This window comes from Neolamprologus brichardi, chromosome 9 (genome assembly GCF_056152115.1).
Source record: "Neolamprologus brichardi isolate AB-2024 chromosome 9, ASM5615211v1, whole genome shotgun sequence".
Classification (NCBI taxonomy): Eukaryota; Metazoa; Chordata; class Actinopteri; order Cichliformes; family Cichlidae; genus Neolamprologus; species Neolamprologus brichardi.
In genome coordinates, this window is record NC_142112.1 from 31614447 (window position 1) to 31640061 (window position 25615).

At 39.6% G+C, this 25615-nt stretch overlaps 1 protein-coding gene across 1 annotated transcript in view; it reads right to left on the minus strand.

Moving 5' to 3' along the window:
* Nucleotides 1-2016: 2016 nt before the first annotated feature.
* The window catches only part of LOC102798556 (cadherin-18), a 102079-nt gene continuing 78480 nt past the window's right edge, over nucleotides 2017-25615 (minus strand). Inside the window, exons 10-12 of the mRNA XM_087846303.1 lie at nucleotides 24200-24317; nucleotides 8638-8889; nucleotides 2017-2807 (exon numbers count right to left, since the gene is read on the minus strand). Coding sequence (XP_087702429.1) covers nucleotides 2302-2807; nucleotides 8638-8889; nucleotides 24200-24317 — 876 coding nt within the window. The 3' untranslated portion in view covers nucleotides 2017-2301. The remainder of the gene's footprint in view (nucleotides 2808-8637; nucleotides 8890-24199; nucleotides 24318-25615) is intronic.

Consider the following 25615-nt stretch of genomic DNA (forward strand, 5'->3'; position numbering starts at 1 on the left):
CTTAATACTTTGTTGAAGCACTTTTGGCAGCAATTATAGCCTTTAGTCTTTTTGGGTAAGATGCTACAAGCTTGGCTCACCTATTTTGGAGCAATTTCTTCCATTCTTCTTTGCAGATCCTTCCAAACTTTCCCAGTTTAGATGGTCATTCTCCAATATTTCCAGAGATGTTCAGTTGGGTTCAAGTCTGGGCTCGAGCTGGGTCACTCAGAGACATTCACAGAGTGCTCACAAAGCCACTCCTTTGTTATCTTGGCTCTGTTCTTAGGGTTGTTGTCCTATTGGAAGATAATCCTTCCAAGGTCCGGAGTGCTTTGGAGCAGGTTATCATCAAGGATGTCTCTGTACATTGCTGCATTCATCTTTCCATCGACCCTGGCTAGTCTCACAGGTCTCGCTGCAGAAAAACATCCCCACTGCCATGCTTCACTGTACGGCTGTATTAGCCAGATGATGAGTGGTGCCTGGTTTTCTCCAGATATTAGACTTGGCATTCAGACCAAAGAGTTCAATCTTTGTTTGATCAGACCAGGATATTTAGGTGAGCTGTCATGTAGTGGCTTCCATCTGGCCATTATGCCATACAGGCTTGATTGGTGAAGAGCTGCAGAAATATTTGTGGAGAGGGGAGAAGCTTCCAAAAGGCCAGAGTAACACTGGAAATTGTAGAAACATCTCAAAGACGAACGCAAGTGAGCTTGACTTTCACGGAAAAGGCTGTGAATATCTGTGGATTATTATTTTAGTTTTTAATAATCTTTGTAATTATGGTATGTGTAGAATTTTAAGGTGAGAAATGAATTTCACCCATTTTGGAATTAGGCTGTAACATGACAAAATGTGGAACAAGCAAAGCACTATGAATACATGCAGACGCACTGTACATTTATTGTTTGCAAATATCTATACCTCAGCCCTCTGCACCCCTTTATGGCCGCATGTGCTCTGTTTCCCTATAACTGCAGTGGATGGCCAGCAATTTTCTACTACCAGCTATGAAATCATTTTGAGACCTTATATTTGAATTTATTTGAATAACACCAACACAGAAAAAATAGATATGCCAATGAAATATTCTGTAGTGTTTTACATTTGTACCCGAGATACTTTAAATGTTCTGACCAGTGTTTCACCTCAGATGTGAAGCGTCGACATCTGTTTGCTCTGGATGAGGCTGTTAAACTTTGTGAAATGAGTCCGATACAGGTCGACGAGTCAGTTCACTTTTAACCAATATGAATGACGATTTGCTGAGAATATCCTCAACTTTTCTATTGGTTTCAATGCTGTGTCAGAGTTAGTGAACCTTCTAACATTATCAGACTCAGGGAATTAGCAAATAAACTCTTACAAAGTGGGAATTTAATCAATCTGCTTATTACAGGAAAGTGTGATTTTTAGGATACTTGAGCCTAACATTAGCTAGCATAAAGGTTCATCATCAGTTGATATTTAGCTACCTTGTTGTCAGCTGTCCAGAGCAAGAGGGGTCATAAGCATGTTTAAGCATGCTGATGCCTGTTTTCTGACTTCAGTTCAGGAAATGAGGCTACAGGTAAGGAGGAAGAGGATAAGGGAATACATAGTGCAGTCAGACGATCAATAGGATGAGAAAGAGATGAAAGTCTAAAATTATAAATCTTAAATAGAGAGGTGTTTAGTGTTCACCAGATTTCCCATTTCTTTCTTTCTTTGGGAATTCTCACGACTCTCGAACATTATTGTGGTATAGATGGTTAACTGGATAAGTAAGTACTTTCCTTTTTCTTAGTTAACAAGTGAGAAGTCAGCCTAACAACCACATAAAATAAACAAAACACATTGTAAGCTCATTTTGCTGGAGGTTTCATTGTTGCGCATATGGCTGCCTCAGCACCATCCTCTGTGTGTTGAATCATGAATAGCTTTGGTAATGCCTCCCACCATGATAATTCCATGCTGTGCTGTATATCCATGCTTGGTGGAAAAAGACAAATGTACAAATTTTCACATATCCACTTATATGGATTTCAGGACTTTATTGAGCATTAAAAAATATACAACAAGGAAAATATCATTTTCCTTTCCCCATATTTATGTTTTTCCTTTTCAAAATCTGATTTAATGCTTCCAGATGAACGACCCATGATCCAAAGGGACAAAATGAAAAACAAAATAAATAAAAATAGTCCTTTTTAGTTCAACAGTATAAGTTGGAAACCACTGAAACAGTTAGCATATCTGTTTGTTGATATCCTTCACTGAAAATCTGAAAAAACGGATTTCAAACAGATTTGGTTTGAACAAGACTGAAATCACAGACTAGGTCGTCACATCTGACTCTGGATCTCCGTAGAGTTCTGCTAGTTTCTGGAACTGGGGTCCCCAGTTATCCAGATAGTTAAAATCCTGCTCCGAATGTGTGCCGGGTGAGTCTAAAGGACTGACGGATCCTGTAGGTGAGCCCTGACCCTCGTAAGCGTAGGTCTGAAGTGAATCGTACGGCGGCACGCTAGTGTCCATGTCGGCCTCCACTAGTTTCTGCTTGATGAATTCATGCACGTCCACCTCATCCAGCTCCACAGACGGGCTGCGATGGATGCGGGGCGGGCCGCAATGTTTCCTCCCCTCTGGGCGAATGTCCCGTCGGAACTTGAGCTCCTCTGCGGCAGCCGGGTTACGAAGAGCGATGATGTCGAAAGCCTCCGTGTCCTCCTCGCCGCCGCCCTCGTCATCATAGGTGACCACATTCTCTCTAATGTCTTCTTCAGAGATGATGAGGGGCTCTTTCTTGCTCCGCCTTAGAGTAATAAACAGGACTACAATTGCTGCAACACAGAAAAAAGATGTTTTGCAGTGTTAGTGCTAATCACGCTGAGGACAGTTAAAAGATGCTAATGTGCTATGTGCTAATATCTTTTAAAAAAATTCACTGCACCAAAGCTGGGTTTTTTGGCATATATACAGTATATAATTTCCACCAGGATGCTTAAAATAACACAGGGCTAAAAAGCTGGATACCAGGATGAAGCATTAGAAATCATTAGCAATGAATCCCTGATTATTATTTGAATGCTAACGATTGACACGGTGGCGATGTGCACATTAGAGTCATTGCTGCAGCCAATTCAACCTCATATTCAATCAAAATGTCCAACATTTCAAATATTTTTCTCATGCAATGACCTCTAAGTTTTATGTGAATAGAAAGAATGTGCCTGCTCATCTACATTAAAGAAAATACGGCCTGATGTTGCCAAATGTCTGTACTGACAAGTAGCTTACAGTGTAAAATATATTTTCCAACTCTTAATGAAGTCATGAAGTCAAGTAATACTTGATAACGTGCTAGAGTTTGAAACTTAAGCTAATGAGAGTTATGCTTCTTTGGGTTAATGATGACCTCTTAGCAATATGTTAACGTGAACATTTATTTAATAAAATGGCTTCAGTGAGGGAAGAAAATTTTTACAGCAGTGCAATATCTAAAAGGAGTTCATTAAGTTACATTAGCACAGACAAGTGAGATATATCAGTATTACTGCAGAGCCGACTGGGCTTCACACTGAAGCTGCATTGAAAGCTACCAGGAGAAAAAACATAATGATTCACACCAATAATGTTTTTTAAAAAATAGTGCATTTAGGCATTGCACAACTAACTGTTATATTCTATATTCACCTAAAAGCAACACACTATTGTGTTAGATCGGCCTGTAATGATGAGGCACCTAACGCATACAAGGTGAGAGATGGAAAGGTGATGTGTTGGATAAAGAGTAACAGGATTCAGCTTTCATAACCTCAGGGATGCACCGATGCATTTACCCGATGTGATGTATTTATTCAAGTAAAACATTTTTTTGTATACATATTGCAGTAGATTCGGCATGCTGTAACTGACTATAAAGCAGTTCTGTTGTCAGTGTACCTCAAAACATCCTCTCTTCAAACTTGAGTTAGTCAACCACTGGAGACTTTATTCCAGTAGTTCAATTTTGTAGGTAAGAAAAAAAGTAAAACCAAAGTGCAGAGTTTCATCAGAACTAAAAAAAATCTATACATTACACAAAACACCCTTTTATTTTTGCAACTTTGTAACACTGTTTGGCTTCTTATTAGATTAGATCTATGGATCTGAATTAAACTAGCCTCCTTAAGTTAAGCATGAGGACTCAAATAGTGAAATGTATAAAGAGACATTTTTTCATGTCTTTAATATTTGATTTTTTTAATGGCAAGATAACTACTTTGGTGCAGTGAGACACACAAAAAAAAATCTGTCTCACTATACCCTCATACACCTGATGAATAAAGTGATTACACTCAAATTCATTAAAAGTTTCACCACTGAGTGTTTTTTCCATGCTTCTGTTTTAATATATATATTTTTTTTAAAGGGTGATTAATCTGTACAAAACCCCCCTAAACTTTATTCCACCTGGTGCTTTGCCCAAGTGGGGTTATAGAGGGTGAAAAATGCAATTTGTCTGGGACAGTGCTTATCACTCAGCTTGTTTAAAGCAACCAATTACACAAAGCCACCATGTGACTGTGTGAGGCAACTTGGGAAAATCACTGAGCAGAAAAAGGAAACAATTTATTTTTTGATTATTTATTTAACTGTGTCATGCACGTGTTGTAGCTGATACGGTTAAAACTGTTTTGCACCACGTCTCTCTTGCGCTATCTGCAGTTTAATGCCTCGCTGTGATTCAGAGGTAAACAACCTTAGCATACAGTAAAAATGTTACTGAGACTCTGAGAAAATGCACCTTTATTACTTGCTGGCATTTCATACACCAGACAGCACTCTCCACAGTTCATGATCTACTTGCATTTAAAGTATATTCCTGTCCACTGTGGAAACTATATTGGAATACACTTTCTCCATTAAAGCTTCATAATGGGCTATTCAGGTCATTCCATGTGGCTAGCCTATACCAGCTATAGGGTATATGTGTTGCTCATTATACCACTCATGGCACTGGAAGCACTATTTGAGTCTACAGATTTGTGTCAGTTACAGTAGAGACTGTTGCACAAGTCACATTTATTATGTGATTATAAGAGGTTATACAACAAGACTGTGTTGTATTATAAAATTAAGTTTCTACAGTAGTGTGCGAAAGTCTTTAGCTGTTGCCCATTTCTTAATATTTTGCTAGAAAAATGGGAACTAGGTAGAGCAATATGGAATACAGCATATAAGGCAAAAAAGGATTCTAACAAGCTTGAAAGTCAATAATTGGTATGAACACCTTTATTTTTCAACATGGCATGAACCGTCTTAGACAATCTTACTTGAAATTTCTTTAACTAGTCCTCAGGAATAGTTCTCCAGGCTTCCTGAAGGATAGTCCAAAGCTCTTTTTACTCTGTTTTCTGTCAAGATGATCGCAGAATGGTTCACTAATTTTGAGGTCCAGACTCTGGGGAGGTAAATCCATGACTTCTGCACAGCAGCCTTTCTGTTATCCTCCAGTTAGTTATCCAGTTTCCTTAACTTTTTAATGACATGCTGGACAACATGCCAAGACACTCTGAACCTTTGGCTAATTGGTCTTTGGAAATCACGTTGTTGTGAAATACTATGTTACGCCTGTTAAACTGTGTTATCTGTGGACTTTTTCATAGATTCAACTAAAGCACAAATTGTTTGTTTTCCTTTTTTGTGTGATCCCTCCTAAAAATGATCAGGTACAAGGACTGGACTGAAAATGAGTGAAATAGTAGCAGTCAGTGTCCACAGAAAAACTTCAGAAAGCCTATTGCTCAAGACCAATGGACCATGTGTCTGGCTCCTTGGAAGCAAGACTAAAGAAATGAGGAGTAGCTTAGAACTTTTGCCCTGTGTGATATAATAAGTAAGTGGAAACTCATAAGCATCAAACCAAAGGTCAAAGAGAGCAAAACTTGGTTAACTGGAACATTGCTACAGAACTTCTATTATTTTTATGGATCAATATGCAAGCCATGGAGTTCATTATTTATATTTCAAATATGCAAGACAGGCTTTAAAATCATTATTAGAAAAAAAATGTGGTTTGTAAATAAGAGATGGAGTCCTGAGGGAAAAGAATGACTCAATCAGACTAACACTGACACTTGCCTAGTAGTCATTTTATTTGTACTAAAACGAAAGGCAAGTTTCAAGGCTTATTACATAAAATAAGATGCTAAAATGAACTTAAATCTTACCCTTGAAATGATATTTATGGTAATCTGTGTCAGTACAAACTCATAAGAGTTTAGATATCAAGCAGGCTGTAGAGATTATTCTAAAATTCCTCATTTAACCCAGCTAGTAAAGTAATAGTGTACTATTTCCTCCATAGTGAGTTAATATTAGTATTGGAAACTACATCCAAACAATGATGGGCTTATGAATATTTTAAGCTGCATAAAGGTCATTATCAGCTGAATCATTAGTTTGCATCCCTTTCTGGTTTGCTGCAGGCCTAATTAAATGGCTTATTAGAGGGCACAGAGATAAAGCACGGACATTAATCGGACAAACAGAAAACAATCAGCCACAGACACGTCACACTGACAAGCAAAGATGAGCAAGAACTGAAACTGTGCGCGCTGCGTGTTTAGGCGATACACTGATTTGGTACCACTTCTCTTTACTAAACAGCTAGCCATAGTTTACATGTTTTAAAAACAGATTTTTGTATTTTCTGGTCCAAGGTTTATAGCATATTCATTAATGCACATTAATTAGCTTAAGCAAACTCTCAAAGGCTGCAGAGAGTTTCAAAATAATCAGTGCATGCACATTGTGTTGCTTTCTTTGACTTAGGATACTCCATGTGTACATAAGCTCTTCCTAATTTGCACTGAGGTCTGATCACAATGACAGCAATATAATGGAAGATGATTAAAGGCCTGTGAGTTTATTATGCGGTAAATGTCGAGATACATGTTGCATGCTAGTACCAGAGCCTAAACACACTGAGATGCTTAGCCTGACAGTAGTGGGGGAGAGGAGTGTATGACATGCAAAAGAAGTTTCCCAGGGGAATTAAAAAAATGAGCATATCACGTTTAGAGAACGCGCACCATCATTTCAATCTGACATTAAGCTACTTCTTCATTGTATTTGGTAAAAGAGAGGTGCCAAATTTTGAGGAATGGTGAAAAGATGTTGAATTATGAAAAACGACACAGGCAAGAAAAATGATGGGAAGGTAAACGGAGTGGAATGCATTTTTTATTTTTTTTTGACTGGGACACACTGACAAAATCTCAAATTTCTTCGGGTGACCCTCTGTCGAGAGGCGCTACGTGAGAGACAAAGAACCTGAGACTAGAAAGTGTGAAAGCAAAATACAACACAGGTGAAACACAAAAAGAAAGCAGGTGTGATATTTTGTCTCTTCCTTGTTCTCTTTGCTTCTCTGTTCAAAACAGGCTCTTTCTTGTGCTGATGATTAGTGATTCAGCATGTGTCTCTCACTCAAGGGTTTGCACCAAACAGTGGTGATGGCCTTTTGTTCGTCTCAGCCAGAGGCTGGCATAGAGGACGAAGAAAGCTGGTATGAATATGCATAACCTTCATGCACTAATGTCCACAGACAATCAGTGAAGAGAGGAGGGGAGAGGAGCATTGATGAACCTTTGTTATTACATAGTTTTTCCTAATCACGTTCTGATGTACTTTGGTTTGCAGCAATCCTCACACCTTTAGTAAATTCAACAATTTTCATTCAATCTTCTGTTTGAATTTTCAATATATGTCAAAGATTCTTTTATTTTTTTTGGTCTGACCTCTGATGCTTGCCGTCCAACGTTCTAAATTCATGCGGCCAGATCATATTTCCAAGTTTATATATAATCACTTACTGTCACTGCAAAGAGGGGTTGCCATAGTAACAAGGCATGCATTTTCATCGAAGACATGTTTTCTCGGTGCGGTGACAAGCTGGCAACACCAAATAAGCCCTGTGTATTTTCACTGTATTTCTGATGGTCTTTTATATTCGTGGCGCATAACACATCCTTCACACATGAAATCAGCAGAGTGGTATCTATGTTGGCTGTCACCATATCCTCCCAAGCTTGTCCTATGCTCTTCTAGTCACAACATGCAATGTCAAACACTTTCCCTGCAGGGAGTGATGGAAGGATTAAAAAAAAGAGAGATTTGATTGTAAGTAAGACAGAAGACTCAAACTAAATTCCCAATTTTAAAGAAATTGATTGGATTCCCATTTCTTTCTGAATCGAGTTGCCTCAGACTAAAAAAGTTCCCGTCTTCAAGTGGCGCAGCGTCATTCATAATAGCCTGTCAGTTGTACGCACCGCCTCTCTCTTCTCGTATTGACCCTACAATCATCATTCCTCTCACCTTTTACTCTCTTTGTCCTTCCCATCTCCTTTTTAGTCACCTTCCTTCCAAACTCCTCTTTGTGCGCTCTCCTTCTCTTCTGTCCTTCACATGCTCTTCCTTTTCTTCTAACTGTCTCTACCCTCATTCCAGATTCTACCTGTGTCCTCACACGCCTTTTCATCCTCTGCCCTTGTCATAGCTTTTCAAAACCTCCCACTCTTCCTTGCACTTCTATGGTCCATCTCCTCCATCCATGGCCTCCATATATTTGCCCCCGGGCAGCGCCCCCCTGCCGAAGTCCCCACAGTGGCTGTCCCAACTTACCCAGCAGGATAACGATGCACAGCAGGATGGCAATCAAGGCCCCCGTGCTGAGACCTGCTGATGATAGGAATGCTTCGCCTTGGCACATCCGGATCCTGCCATGGCGCTGGCATGGGCACACCCGCAGGGTCAAGGTGCTGGTTCCGCTCAGCGAAGGCTCCCCACCGTCCCACACTACAATGGGCAGCTCGTAGAGCTCCTGTGTCAGGTGGTTGAAACGGCGTCGTCTTGCAATGATGCTGGCTGTACTGTCTGTAAAAGAAAAACAAAAGTAAAGAGTTAATAAAAAAATTGGTGTCCTTGGTTAAAAAGACTCATTCTCTGGTCCCTCTTTTTAGTCAGATGTCTCTTCCTGTGAAGTATATAATTTCCTGTTTATGTATAAGTGTCATTAGCTAAATACATCAAAAAAAGCATTCACTGGGTATTGTGAATGCTTTTTCTTCTTCTTCTTTTGAAGTATTCGAAGCTGGTCGATTTCTTACAAAATCTACAGCTTTCCTGTGTGCCAAAGCTAATTCATTTCAAAGGTATTCATTTACTATTTTAATGTGCTGCAAAAGAGCAGATCACCTTGGCCCTTGCAGAAACATTTCTGTTAATGAAACATGTTATTTAGATAAACAAAAGTAAAAAGGCTGGGGAAAAAAGCAAATGAGGTAGACTTCTAGTAGGTTCTATAGCCAGGCTGAGCAACAAAACTGAAGCAAATGAGAAGACACACAAAAAAATAATCTTTGGAAATTACATTAGTACTTTACTAACCTTTACCCTGAATGTACCATTTTATAATCGTGTGCACTCACCACATCTATTGGACAGACTGGGGAGTATAGTAGCAAATATTTATTTTAATAATGAAATTACAGATATATAAAATCTAAGGGCTGGATTTACAAAGCAAAGTAAATTAGCAGGAGACAAAAATTCAAACAACATCTTCCAACAGTACAATCGTCTTTAAACAAAGTTTGCTTTCAATGAGTCAACACCATCAAAGTAGTGGGCCAAAATATGAGAAGAACCACTAAGAAAGCAAGTCATCTATTAAGAAAAATACATATACAATATAATGTAAGCTCAGGTTTATTTGGTGTATTTCTCCCCTGAAAGAGTTTAGCAATTCAGATTAATGAAAGGTAATTGAAGGAAATTCAATATGAATTTGATAGAGAACAAATTCTTCTCAAAGAAATTGTATTTGAGCTGTGTGTGATCTTGAGGGTTTAAAAAGTAACTCTCTGGATAATACTGGAAGCGCTGATAAAGATTCATATGCGAGGCTTGGTTTTCAAACATTCAGGATGACTAAGGCTACGTTCACACTGCAGGCGAAAGCGCATCAAATCCAACTTTTTTGACCCTATGCGACCCATATCCGATCATGGTGTGACAGTGTGAACGGCGCAAATCCGATATTTTCAAATCCGATCTGGGTCACTTTCGTATGTGGTACTGAATTTGATACATATCCGATGTTTTAGAAAGCGACTGCTGTTTGAACGGTCAGGTCGCATTAAATCCGTCTTTTACGTCACTGACACAAGACAGACGCCAATTATCAGCGCCGGAGAAGCGCCCGAGAAGACATCGCAAACGCTTCCTGGCCATCCCGTGTAGATGTTAGTGAAACTGTTAAGAAGACAACGTTGGAGAAACGTGAACATTTTATTTGTACTGTATAATCTGCAGATTCTGACAGAAATCTGCAACTATCCTTTGAAGCACCGCTCCTCTAAAACAGCAATAAGGATAATTATTAGGTTATTTACATTATTATGTAAATAACAAAATAACTTAAAGCAAAAATTGGGAAACGTAAAGTCCGAAGTCTTTACATTAGGGGCAATCAGTCAAACAATACTGTTTGCTCTGGGTCTAAACAGAGCGCGTTGTGTGTGAAGTCTTCTTTTGCGCACGCGGGCCGCTTTGAGCGTTCACACTAGAGCGCGTTTGCTGTCGCATTTTATTTGTAGTGTGAACGAGCGGACAAAAAAAATCGGATTTGATCAAAAAATTGGAATTGAGCATTAAGACCTGCAGTGTGAACGTAGCCTAAGTGAAGAGCAACAGGACGGGATTCACCCATGCCAATAAAGCACTTGTTTCGATGCCTCTGGCATTCCAAAAACAATAAAATTGCCATAAACTGCCTACAGCAAAGGATAGTAAATCAGGTTTGCATGACCAATTGGAAAACTCTCCTTCCAAGATTTTGAGCTCCAAAAAGGAAACTCCCAAAACGGCCAGCTGCATAAATACTTGTGTCTACGCCTTTAATCTGCAAAATTGACACAGTGCCTTATTAGTAAATTCCATTAATAGATTTTTAATGGGAACAGAGGGTTTTGAGGTGGCATCAGTTGCAGATTATTATGCAGATATATAATTATATGCTGCAGCTTCACCAAGCTTTAGAGAGCTTTTATTTTTAATTCCTTTGGGATATCAATAACAACTTAGCTGCTGCTGGTATAGGTGTGTGCATAACGACAAATACATATTTAAAATATGAGCTACACATAAAACTGGATAGTTATATTGTATTGTATATTCGATTTGGAAAAGGAATTTCCCCTCTTCCAGTGTATGAGATGCATTGCAGGTTTAAGTAACAACTTCAGTGTGATACATACTAGTAGGGCTGGGCTATATCATACCGTTCACGGTAATACCGGTGTAATTTTGGGCAACGATGGGAAAATGACATATCGCGGTAGAATATGGGTAAAACGCGCATGTGCAGTGCCTATGTTTACATACGCACATGGCGGCGACGCAGAATGAGAAGAGCGAAAGCGGATCGTTGAATGAAACGGATGAACCAGAATTGGTTTGTAAAATGCTGCAACTTTAGTGGTGTGGGACTGGTTAGCTTTCGTCCGTCAGATAAACAACAAAGCACTATTTTTGGTAGAGCATGCTAGCGGGTCGTCGTTATTACCGTGTTGTTTGGAAAATACGGCACACTTAAAATCAATCCTTTGATTTTTCTGAAAATCGACAGTGTCCCTTATAATCCTGTGTGTATGAATTCTGGTTGTGTTTACTGACCTCGAAACGATTTTATGTACACGGCGCTCGAAAATCTGTCAAATGTTTTAGTACGACTTTGCTAAGCTACGAAGCCGCACCGCTTGATGGATTGTCAGAGCATTACGGCTATCGTAGGGAGGAGCCTCGCGGAGTGATGCGTGCTGTGCTTCAACATAATATTACAGTATTGTGTGTGTATAACCTCTTTTTAAGTTCTGTGGATATTATACATGGTTATGCTGAGGATATGTCGGCCAGTTTCCACTGGAAAAGCCTTTTGGTTAAACTGTCAGCAAGGAATTTGTATTTGCACTGTTACATTTTTATATAACTTTAATGCAGATAACAAACAGCTGCTTGCTTAAGTGAAAATACATTGATGGGGTTTTTTGCACTAATAAAGTTGTGGAGTTGTAAAATATTTTGTCTAGTGTCAATTATATCGTCAGTTATCGTTATCGTTATCGCAAAATTTCAAATGTATATCGTGATAAATATTTTTGGTCATATCGCCCTGCTCTACATACTAGTGCAAATCTTAATATTTGGCGATTTGAATGTGAAGACAAACGTGCACTGGTGTGCAAAATCTGGAAACATTAACAGATGTAACATGAACACTAGGACAGCAGCATAAGCAGGACTTTTAAGGTACTGCACATAACTGGGCGTAAGACATGTAGGTGTATAATAACGTAAAGATAATGATGATGATGTATCAAAGTACTATCCTTGAACAGAACCAGCTTTGTCATCCCTGTTCATTTTAGCAACATGGATGGGTGAATCAGCTACCTGGATGAATAACTTGGGCCTCACATGACTGGCTACCCAGAAACTAGCAGATGACACATTGCATGCTGATACATATTCGTGCAGTATTTCAGGTTTCAAAAATGCTGAATCGTGCACAAGGGCAACCTTTTCTCTGCACTCAGTGAAAACACCTCCGCCATGCTGTACTATCGCTCTGCTGCTCAGAGACCTCGCCTCCCACTCCAATCTCGGCTCCATCTATGAATAATTATAATGATCGACAGTTGGAATGACAACACGTACTTCAAGCTTTATTAAGTCAGACTCGCAGTATCACTGTATCAGCAAGCAGATGGGTGGGGGTTTTGAGAGAGCGCAGCGCGAGAGATGCAAATAACAAGAGAGAAAGATGGAGAGGTGGAAGATGAGAGCAGAAGAGGGCGATGCATGGGGATGTATGGAGGAGGAGTGTATGCATGTGTGAGCCAAAGGAAGGAGTGTTGGAGAAGGAGGCTAAAGCAAACAGAGATAAACAAGCTCTGTGTAAGTGATGTTCTCCAACAGAGCTTTTGCACTTTGAAGCACAGTTTCACAGCAGCATAGGTCCTTGTACAGACCACAGCGACAAAGTTCGCATCAATTATGTCATGCTAATTTCACATTAAACCTCCTGTCATCACAGGTGGGTGGAGGAGAGCTCTGCGCTTGTTGATTAATACTGCAGCGAGAAGGGCCATCTGCAAGCACACTGAATCCACGCGAGAGGAAACACAGTACTCTTTCGTAAAGTCTCAGTTTAACCATGTGGCGTCTCCAATACCATGTGGCATTTCTTGCAGTACATGACAGGTGATCAAATAGCAAATGAGAGAAGATCTGGTTTTTAGGAAAGTATTAGGAAAGTAATATTTTGGCAATCACTAGAAAAAAATGCTTTTTTTCTGGTGTCTGCTACAGCATGGTGAAAGCCTCCTAACACTGGGTTTTAAAATGGCCTATTTTATTTTTTTACTTTACCAGAAGCATTAGCATGATGTTGGTTATCACTTACATAACTTTTGTGCCACTTATTCATTCCAGTCTCTCCTTTTTTTGAGATAAGGCATTTATTACACAGTGCATCAGAAATTTTACAGCAGAAAAAAGTAAGTTTCATAAAATGTGGTTATGATAAAATTTAAATAGCCAGTTATTTAAACTTTCTTATTGCCTTATTTTGCTCTTAACCATGAAATGACAAATAACAGCATTAATACTAATCATTAGTTATGACACTGCTGCCGTGACATTCTGATGGTATCAATACACACACACACACAGTATTTTATGATGCACTTGTAATTGTTTAGAAATCGCTAGTGTCAGTTTGTACCAAGGTTCCCATTTGTGCTGTTGTTCTGTGAGAGATGAACACAAGTTGTGTTTTGACATCTAAGGGTTAATAATGATTAATAACAAAATAAAAGATACAGCAAAACTGTTCTCTATTCAAACAGATGAAAACTGCAGTTTAATTCACTACAATGTTACAGTTTATTAATCATGGTTATTATAAAGACCTATCAAATAAGTTTGGTAGACATGCAGAGATGATCGGGATAGTGTCACGGCGGGGTGCGCCGGTGTGAAGAAGAGGTAGACCCAGATGCAGACACGGTGGAGACAGAACTGGGTTTCCAAAAATAAAGCGAGCCTTTATTGTGGCTGATGGCATGACAAAAACACTAGAGAACACTGAAACTGGGAAAACTAAGGAGACCAAGAACACCGTGTAACCTAAAAAGACTATGACACTCTGTGAAAGACCCATGAAGAAACTATGAACACAGAGTCACTAGGCAGGCTATGAAACAGTGACACAATAATGGACATTACAATAACAGACGATCTGACCCCGACTGAGCAGAAACACACGGATTAAGTACACATAAGGAATGATCAGGGGAAGCGGAATCACATGGGGAAAACAGCTGACAACAATTAACATAATGACAGGACAGGGAAGCTAAATACAATAAACAAAAAACACAAGGATCCTTCAAAATAAAACGGGAAACATAACGAGACCCAGACATGACTCGAACTAGACAAACAAAGAAAACTTGGACATGAAACATGACAGATAAACACACGAAGACTCAACACAGAAAACTTCACACAGGGATGAGACAAATGGGGAGCTCGATAAATCATGAATTAAAACTGTAACCTAGGCATGACAGAATGTAACTAGATAAACTGAAATGAAACTAGACTGAAAGGAATAACAAAAACATCAAGAAACTCAGAATACTGGGTCACATGACCCAGGACCATGACAGATAGTTAGTGGCAATGTCTTTACTCAATAATGAGTCAATTATCAACTCAATTATGTGCTCGGGGTTGTATTTTCCTATTGGTAATGTTCATAGCGTGAATAGGGAATCCTTGTTCTGATGCTCTATAGAACATATGAAGTGTGCCTGAAAAAATAAAACCCAGCTAAAATAAACCAACAATAGACACATGCGACGCAACCACATCTCTGCAGACTTCACACTTGCCTACACATGCACTTAGTTGGATTCCTTGTGAACTTTGGTGGGTGTGTGTAGGTGCCGCTGATGGGATTCAGCACGAACTTTCTTCTTAGCTGCCACTTGAAATTTAACATCGTTCTATAGTTCCACTATTTTGGGGAAAATATATTCTGGGTCACAGAGCAAACGTGGGTACTTAAAGTTAATGATTACAGTCATTGCAGATGATTGTACAGATATATACTTTCTAAACAATAAGAAAATATGTTTATTTAGGTGTTACAGACTCAGCAATACTTTTATTAATTAATTTAAGGGTAAGTATGATGTGTCAGTATATTGAATTTGTGGCAACAATCTCACAGTTAATTCATGAGACTCAGATAACAGTTTAATTTACAATATCAAAGAGTATTAAAAAACACTTTCTGATAAGGTTCAGTAAAGAAGTGCGTCAAAGTGTACGGCGAGGAATCAAATCTGACAATCTTGGCACTAGGCACCAATCCCTGCGTCACCTTATAAATCACTCAATGCTGCTGAAACTTCTTTTACTTTGGATGCTGAGACTGTATCATTTATCACAGATGGATGACACTGGCTAGTTTCCAAAGAAAGGCAGAGAAAATAACTTTTTTAATGTGGTATGGTAGCACATCAGCACAATGTCTTATGACCTATTTAAAGAAAATAGGTGCTTTTATCAGAGAAAATAAGGTCACTTGAAATTGAGTGAATAATGTAGAAACACAGTTTTCTGCCAATTCAATTAAGGTTATAATTCACTGTGAAACTATAATGCTCCCAAAGATTTGATATTGTGGGAGGGCTTATATGCTCTGGCGTACTATATGTAAATACTAAAACTGATGAGGATTTTCATGTAGTGTAGCTCAAGCTAACCAGGTTAATGTCTGCTGGCAAGCAGTTAAATGGTAAATGGCCTGTATTTGTATGGCGCTTTTACTAGTCCCCCCTAGGGACCCCAAAGCGCTTTACACACCCAGTCATCCACCCATTCACACACTGGTGAAGGCAAGCTACAGTTGTAGCCACAGCTGCCCTGGGGCAGACTGACAGAAGCGAGGCTGCCATATCGCGCCATCGGCCCTTCTGGCCATCACCAGTAGGCGGTAGGTGAAGTGTCTTGCCCAAGGACACAACGACCGAGACTGTCCGAGCCGGGGCTCGAACCGGCAACCTTCCGATTACAAGACGAACTCCCAACTCTTGAGCCACGATCGCCCAGTTCAACAACCAAATACTCCTAAAGGTTACTGGGTTGAAACTGTACAATGAGACTAATCAGACTAAATATATAGGTTAGGTTAGATTTCAATCACACGCTCCTAGAGACATCTTTGTGACCTTCTGATAGCCACTGGTTGTAAGGGGAAAATGCTTGTTTGACAACTAAGTGCAAGGTTTCTATCAGTTGTTGTGAAATTGATTTCAAAGTCTCCTTCACACAGGCCTGGAGACTAAGTCAGGGAAAAAATGTTGTAAAGGAAAAATGTGCTTTGTATGACTGATTGATGAGTGGAAATGACATTGATTGATAAGAGGTATACAATGGTGCACTAAAAGCCTCTTTTTGATTGGTAGCAGGTTGCCAAAGTAACCCGTGGTTCGCAAGGAGGACACTGACTTGTCTGCAAGCACTCGCAGACTACTCGCTGAGTGACAGTGAAGTCCAGTGAAAATGGACAAGTAAAAGTTGTAGGTAGCTACTAACATTTATTTTGGAGGTGATTGTTCTGTATCCACTTTGTATTGCACTTTTGGAAGTTTCACTGTAGTTTGGAGAATAAAAAGCAAGTGTTTTCAGACAGGTTGGCATCTTCCAAACTATGGGCGACCATGGGAATTTTGCAGAGGAATTCCAAGTAATCGCAAGGAGGATTTGCTGCACTGCCCTCTTTGTTATCCAGTGACACCGGTCACAGCCAGAGGAACTTACTACGGGGAACATCGACTTGTGTCTAGGCTTATGTGACTGTGCCCTAATATATCTTTCTTGAGAAAATACAAGACATTTCCTGCACAATCAACACTTCTTTCCATTGTTTCACATGACTCCTCCTTATATTGAACAAAGATTAATGGGACTCAGCTTAATTTACAACAATATGTTCAGTGACAACAGATAGCAGTTTGCGTTTGAGGTTACGGTTATCATGTGTGATAAAGGGTTGTGTTTTGCATGTTTAGTTAATTATGGGTTCATCTTTTTACTTTTGCAGGATGCCGTTGCGTTACTTTGCTACTGCATCACACTACTTTACATTACTGGCCTTGCATGATAACATAAGCTTATGCACATGAGTTTTTGCCCCCATGATTTTGTGTTAAGTTAAAAAAAATGGACCCAGTTGCAAACAAAAAAGCTAGACTGACTGGCAAGAGGTATGACTAAAAGGAACTCTAATCTCAACATTGTGAAACAACAAAAGAGCCTGCAGCAGGGTTGCAGGGGGGGGGGGGAATCCACAAGGAAAAAGCAAATTTCCAACAGGGGAAAAAGACTAACTCAGGAAACACACAAAGGCTGCACAAGTGCTTGACAAAGACCTACAGTAGGAAAGACACACAGACAAACTACACACTGGGGAGAAGAGCGATAAGACACAGATAACCTTAAACAGACACTGGTGAGGTTGGGAAGAGAAGAACATGAGGAATTAAAAACCTGAGGGATTAGCCTTCAAAATAAAAGAATGGAAGTAGTTAGGAGAGTTAAGAAAATATAGAAGAGAAAAACAAAACAAAAAACTCACAGACACAAGAAAATGTTACGACTGATCATTTAGAAAACCAATTGAACTTCAAATGAATAAAAGGAAAACGAATCAAATCTTTCAGTGTGAGTTTGTGACAGCGTTTAGTTGTTCGCTATAGGTTTTGACAAAGCAGCACATGACAGCTCTACACAAACAATGCTGTTTCAGCAGATAATAGGTGCTTGGGAATCTAGCAGCGTAACACCAATTGCAAGTGAAGTGTGAATGACATAAAAGCTAATTAAACGTCCCATACTGCTGTGGCGTGACAGCGTTACTTTCAGAGCGGCTGATTAACTGAAATATTACAACGCCTTCTGTATTTGCAGTGGAAGAAGATGCCTTCAGAAATCGATTGATCTATTTACGTATGTGGCTTATTCAGAGATGATAGCCTTAGTTTAATTGCCTTTTTAGAAGAAAATGCCATCACAATGTGACAGACAACAAGATCAAAGAGGCATTCAATTTTCAGTCATTGTAATGTAGGCATAGTCAAGTTGACTATATTTAAAGGGCTTTTAACAGAACAGGTTTGTCACAAAGTGCTTTCCCAGAGCAGCTGAGCAGAAGCATCCCCTTGCTTTTCAGCTTTAATGGTGCCTAATACGCTGTAGGAGTTTGACCTGCAGTTATTGTAGTGCATCCACCACTTCAGCTGCATCAACACGCCTGCACGACAACTCAGTATTTCAGGTGTCCTGGCTTCAGCTCCACTGCAAGCAGAAGGCACTGATCTAATTTTAAGACTAAATCTGTGTTTTCCTTTTTAGCTAAAAATCCTCACTCAACCTCTTTGCTGATGTGATTTTGTGAAACAGAGCCAGTGCTGTTGGACATCTCTGCAGGAAGCGCATTAGCAGTAACATGATATTAGATGTGATGTGGTGAAGTAAAGAAATAGCTTGATGGAAAAAAAAACCCAAAACACACACAGAAGCTTAGAAATATGGTATCTAACCAGATTCTTACTCTGGATGGCATTACCTTGGCCTCCAGTAACACTGTGAGGAACCTTGGAGTCATTTTTGACCAGGATATGTCCTTCAACGCACATATTAAACAAATATGTAAGACTGCGTTCTTCCATTTGCGCAACATCTCTAAAATTAGAAATATCCTGTCTCAGAGTGACGCTGAAAAACTAGTTCATGCATTTATTACTTCCAGGCTGGACTACTGCAATTCATTATTATCAGGATGTCCAAAAAACTCACTGAAAAGCCTTCAGCTAATCCAAAATGCTGCAGCAAGAGTCCTGACAGGGACTAGAAAGAGAGAGCAGATTTCTCCTGTTTTGGCTTCCCTTCATTGGCTTCCTGTTAAATCCAGAATTGAATTCAAAATCCTGCTCCTCACATACAAGGTCTTAAATAATCAGGCCCCATCTTATCTTAATGACCTTGTAGTACCATATTACCCTATTAGAGCACTTCGCTCTCGCTCTGCAGGCCTACTTGTTGTTCCTAGAGTATTTAAAAGTAGAATGGGAGGGAGAGCCTTCAGTTTTCAGGCCCCTCTTCTGTGGAACCAGCTTCCAGTTTGGATTCGGGAGACAGACACTATCTCTACTTTTAAGATTAGGCTTAAAACTTTCCTTTTTGCTAAAGCATATAGTTAGGGCTGGACCAGGTAACCCTGAATCCTCCCTTAGTTATGCTGCAATAGACGTAGGCTGCCAGGGGATTCCCATGATGCATTGAGTTTTTCCTTTCCAGTCACCTTTCTCACTCACTATGTATTAACAGACCTCTCTGTATTGAATCATATCTGTTATTAATCTCTGTCTCTCTTCCACAGCATGTCTTTATCCTGTCTTCCTTCTCTCACTCCAACCGGTCGCAGCAGATGGCCCCGCCCCTCCCTGAGCCTGGTTCTGCCGGAGGTTTCTTCCTGTTAAAAGGGAGTTTTTCCTTCCCACTGTCGCCAAAGTGCTTGCTCATAGGGGGTCATATGATTGTTGGGTTTTTCTCTGTATCTATGAAGCGCCTTGAGGCGACTTTTGTTGTGATTTGGCGCTATATAAATAAAATTGAATTGAATTGAATTGAACTTTAGCTGTCATCTTCTTTTAAAGCAAATACTAAATATTAGGAATGAAAGGGTGGATTCTATTGCAGATGTAATTGGTTAATTGGTCAAAAATATATCAGTGAGTCCAGCTGAACCTGTTTTTCTCACACAAAAATCTGGGCACAAAGCCACCGTAATTCACGTTTCATGGCGATCCATTGTGCAAATGGTAACTGAGACGGAAAGGAGGTCATGAGAGAGTTAGCCGTGTGAGTGACTGAGAGGGATTTTCATCAGTTGCACAACAACAGAGGGGGGTATTAGGCCTTGGCAGAGAGCTGCTACCAACTGTTGGTCTGCTACAACAGAAATGAAAGAAGCTGCTTTGAGTGTGAAGAGCTTACTTTAATTATCAGACAGTGGAGTCAACAGTATGGCTCACTGTGCCTCGCTCTCACTCTCACTCATATATCGTGAGCAGGCAGATACCTCCTAACACAGAGTGCAAGCAAAAAGCTACGCATATGTTTTTGACACCATTTTCTGAGTGCGGCACATGTAGGCTCTAATATTTGAGCGAACTGAAACCACATGAATTCTGAGTCCAGCAGCTTAACATTTCAGAGAGCAATTTATGCAGATGAGAGACGACTTTAGAAGAAAAGGTGATATGAATCATTCTAAGTGGACAAGGAATTGTAGTATAAATGAGTAGGCAAGCGAATTAAAAGATCAGAAAGTGCCAAATGGTAAGCTCAATGCCATGTGGGAATAGAAGCACATGTGCTTCCGAGAGAACTCGGAGGTGTCAACCCTTCATCTGGACAACTGCACATCTTGAGTTAAGATAGTCATTAGTACTTCTATGCTAACATAATGGGGAAATACTAGGAGGTTTGAAAGTTACAAATTATGATTATTGTATAACGTGTAATGTGATTTTCTTCCTTTTGGTATAATGTATCTCTAAAAAACTCTTTCCATGCCATAACACATAATTGGGTGATCCTTTATGGGATTATATAAAAGATCTACTATGTCAAAAACCAAGAGCCTCTGAGATGGTATGCACTCAAATCTCAACGAAATCGAAAATGAAAAGCACTATTACTCAAACAGCATGAAAAAAACCCTAACTCTTGCCATCGATCCTTCAAGAATGAAGAGCTCCTTTTATTTAATGCTTTGGGAGTATTTTATTGCAGACGGTTCTGTTATAATAAATCTAAGAACTTTTGAAAGAATCATTTTGCAAGAGTGAGAAATATTTTCAAATGATGAGTATGTGGACTGGACGTGTAGATTTTCAAAAGCTTTAAAAAACTTGAATGATGCAGTCCTCGCCTATCTTATAGTCACAGGCATGCATTACCCATGAAGCACTAGCCTCTAACACCTGGCTCCAGGAGGATGCCCTGGTTTCCCTAATACAAGCAGATCTTTCAAAAGACTCAGATCCAAGAAGGGCTTTGAATCACTCTTATCTGTAACGTGAAACCAATTTACCCTGTTATACCCTATCAGGAGCTTTTATCCCTACACAGAAAAGCTGCCAGGACCAAAGGTCTGTAAATCACTGGATTAAACTTTTACAGTGAAGCAGGCACCAAAGAAAATGTTGACTGCCCCTTTCACCTCACTATGCATTTACACTTTGATACTCTCTGCTGTGAAGAGCATCACTTTATTTCTAAAGTTCAAAACCATAAAATACCCCTGTCACAATAAAAACAAAACAAAGAAAAGCAAAGAGTAAAGCAAAGAATTACTGTCTCACTGTGACAGCTTAATGTTGTCCCTTTTCTTAGCTTTGCATTAATAAATAATGTTAACAATAACAATATTAATAATAATGAGTTGTTTAAAGAGACACCCTCCCACTGTGTTTGGCATATTCCAGGTAGTACACTCAAGACAAAAACACTTCCACAAAGAAATTTAAATTAATAATAGCTCCTTTGGCAAGTGTCCTTTCTCCTCTGTCTCCCAGGTGCATCTCAGGAACATCAGTTGACCAGAATCAACTGATTTCCAGTGTTTAAAGCTCAGATTAGTGACTGGCTGGTCACCCTTTCATACAAGCGATCCAATACATGGAAAATGTGCACTGTGACAGAGGTAAACAGTCGCGCAAACACTCACAGCTCCATGCTACGCTGTTAGCGCGAAAGTGAACGAAGAAACAAAGTTTGCACAAGTAAACCAGTCGAAAAACATTTGTAACCTACCGAGACACTTAACATGGACAGTTTAATCAAGCTAACAAATCAAGCTAACAAAAGTGGCTAACACTAAAGCTATCGAGAGCTCAGAATCAGCCACAAGCCAGCAGCGAACAGTTAAAGATGAAAGATGTTATGAATAAAAATTCTAGAGTCATGAGAAGAACTTAGCTTTGAAGCACTGAAGTTATAAACATATTGGAAAATGATGTGTGACAGAATCTGACATTAGTTTAGTTGTATAAATCTGATGCACCTGCTTTTGATCGGTGAGGTAAAATACACGAGGTAAAGGCAGGTGTACAGCAATTCATTTTCAGATCCTTATCTATGTTGCTTTTCAGTAGGATAACAATATTTTGTCAGTTGTTAGAGTGAGAGAAGATCCTGTAAGTTACTGGAGTTTGGGGGAAATTGTTAATTTGAATAATGTCTTTGTTATGAAAAAGTTTCCACGGAGAAGAAGTTGAGTTTTGTTCATATATGCTGTCAGTTACTGTTTCTTAGAAATAAAACTGAAATCAGCAAAATTGGTATAGGCAAGTCACGCTAAGAGTATATTTGAAATCAGCCAAGAACATTTTGTAATCGGTGCATGTTTAGTACAACTCCAAGAGCTAAGTTTAATCCTTTGTTCCAAACAGGAACTGGCCCAAACACAAGACTACTAAACAACCAAGCCACATGTCATAAAACTAGAGAGAAGCAACATGGCCCAAAGCAGAACCTATATAGTACTGTTGTAGTTCTAGATCACCTTCTTTCAATTTTGTTTAGGTATGGGCATAAAATTTCAGCTTATACTTTAACCACATTAACCGCACAAGGTGCCAACACTGAAGAGTGCCATCAAAAATAAAATTAATCCACTGCGCTGTTTCAGTAACTCAGATGCCAAGAGTGAAGCCAGGAAAACTTGTTTGCTCACAACATTTGGAGGAAGAAAATTATATACTCCTAATGAAGCCCTGCAGGCAGTTTGTCTGCACCGCTTCCTCCCTTTGCCGAAAACTTCGGGCTTTATTACCTGGCAGGCTTTTAATGTGCACAAAAAAGGAATGTAACACCCTAAGGTAAAACGCAAAAAACGCTAAATATGGTCACTTCAACACAGCATATGGCAAATCAGCAAGAGATGTTTTTGTGACAGTGGAGGTGTATGTCTTCATACCCTTTAAAGTGACAAAAATAAGAACTATATTTAACAAGTGTTTTTCCAGGACAGTTACACACACACACACACACACACACACACACACACACACACACACACCGACATATCTAAAACAGTTGTAGGATTTATAGCAACCTCAAACTTTCTGGCTTCCTCTGAAAGCACCACTATCTGTAGGTTCAATAGCTGACTGCAGAGCTGCTCTGTATGCATGTCATGTGTAAAACTGCTAAAAAAAAAAAACACAGGCACCAAATTAACTACTTATACTGTGTATCCACTGAAATGTTTTTTGGAGCAGTGCTAAAGTCGATCTTTGCCCTGTTTGATTTATGTACCCCTTAGGTGTGGAGGTGGGCAGGGAGTGAGGGATGTCTTTGAGTGCCACTTACATGAATGCAGCAAAACTTCCCTCTGCACTTTAATGTAGTTGAAGTAGGCAAGGGAATTCTTGTGGTGGGAAGTAACTGGACCAAGGGCTAAACAGACTCATCTCTGGTTATCACATTGATTTTTTTTGATCTCTCTCATACTACCTTCCTCTCTGTTTTTATGCCCCTCTCTGGCTCAGAGATTCTTCTGGAGTGCTGTGAACTCCTCTTCTCAGTGGGAAACGGTGAGATCTTCAGACTGAGAGCTTTTAAAAGCCCTGTGATTGCAGACCAACCCAGGGCTAGGTATCCCCCTAAGACTGAAATTGTTGCCATGGTAACACCCACTGTTGGCCCTGGGCTGGAACAAAATAATGCACACAGGAGGTGGAAAGAGAGTGCCTGAGCAGGTAATCCATTTGACAACACAATGCTCAAACATGCCAACCCTCTATGATGCTTATGTTTCATGCAAACCTGACTCACAGTAGGTACTACTGGCAGCATTTGAGTCTTCAGATGCTTACCATACCCAGCTGACAGAGAGAATATTTTTATTGCACCTCCAAGGTGCAGGAATATCAGTGCAGCTTATTGGATCTCGAAGCGTGAGCAATGAGGATATCTCCGTAGGCAGAGTGCAAAACTCATAAGGAATGCAAACAAACATATTGATCACTTTGATTACCTTCATTGTCCTTAAGGGTAAAGTTGGGATTAACTGGTAGCTGGCTTGGCGAAGCAAAGGAAAACCGCTGTCCGTTGGCAAAGTCATCCTTATCCACTGCTGTGACAGTCTGGATCACCTGTTGTTCACAAGACAAAGGATAAATCACGTTCCAGCAACGACACCTGCAACATTTAATTATCTGCCACACCGCTTTGAAACACTAACTCTGATTGCACAGAGGACAAGGAGCTGATTTAGTTTCTCCAGCATGTCTTGTGATTTGTTGATCATAATTAGTCACAGTCAAGAGTGCCTCTGACCTACAGCCAAATGCTCGTGTAACTATTTTTTCTTTACTTGCGTGCAGCGCTCGAAGGAGACTATCTAGATGTGACACTTGCATCTGAAAGCGTTTGGCTTGTGCAAGGGGGAGCTGGAATCTAACAATGAAAGACGTGCTCTCGGGGCAACCTTACTGCCACTTCTGTCAGATTACTACGCTTAATTGGTAAAAGACACAGTGAGAGCGAGGAGAGATTGTGAGGTGAGAAAACAATGACCTGATAACCGTGAAAAAGTTTAAAGTGTGAGATCGGGGGCATTTTTTTCTTCTTTTCCTGGTGCACTTGCTCAAGCCTCTGTCCTTTGTGTCTATTTGTACTTATGTGGATGTCATGCTTGACAGAGTGGCTGAGTGGAGCGAAGCTCTTTCTTCTAAGGGCTCAAAAGCTAAGTTCTAATTGCTGTTGTTTTAATCAGTGTGGGAAAAAAGACACATGCTAAAAAGATCATTCTTAAAACTCAGTGGGATGTTTGCGAACAAGATGGAGCTATACAATTTGCAGTCAGCATGAAAATGTCTGCATGGTTTGATAGCGGGTGCAAATTTGTCTTCCATTAATCCATTGTTTGGCAAATAGTGACAATCAGCTCTTATTGTAGGCATCTTTTGGGCTGAACATGTCCAGTGATCTTTGATCTAATTAGTAAATTAGTTTAGTGTAAATAAATAAATAAATCCTACATGTCACAATGTCAAATTATACATATATATAGTATTATATAGTCACCTAAAACTAAACAGCCCATCTTGAAAAGTGTTATCATCCCTGCTTTTCTAAAAGTTGTTCATGTACACTGCTTAACCTCCATCTAATGTAAGGTTTATGCCACAGCTGCACTAAATTAAAAGTACTGCTAATTACTAAACTCGTGCTTCATGTTTATGCAATGATTAATCCACCAGTATGTGGAAGCTCTTTAATTTAAATTACATTTCTAATGCTAAGATGTAATTATTGTTGCCATTCGTGGATTTTCAAATATACAGTTTTACAAAAAAGCCAAAAAATAGTAAAGAACATTATTACTTTTTCAATTATTATTACTATAAGCCCCAAACAGAAAACAAGTGTCTTAGTAGCTGAATGTAAT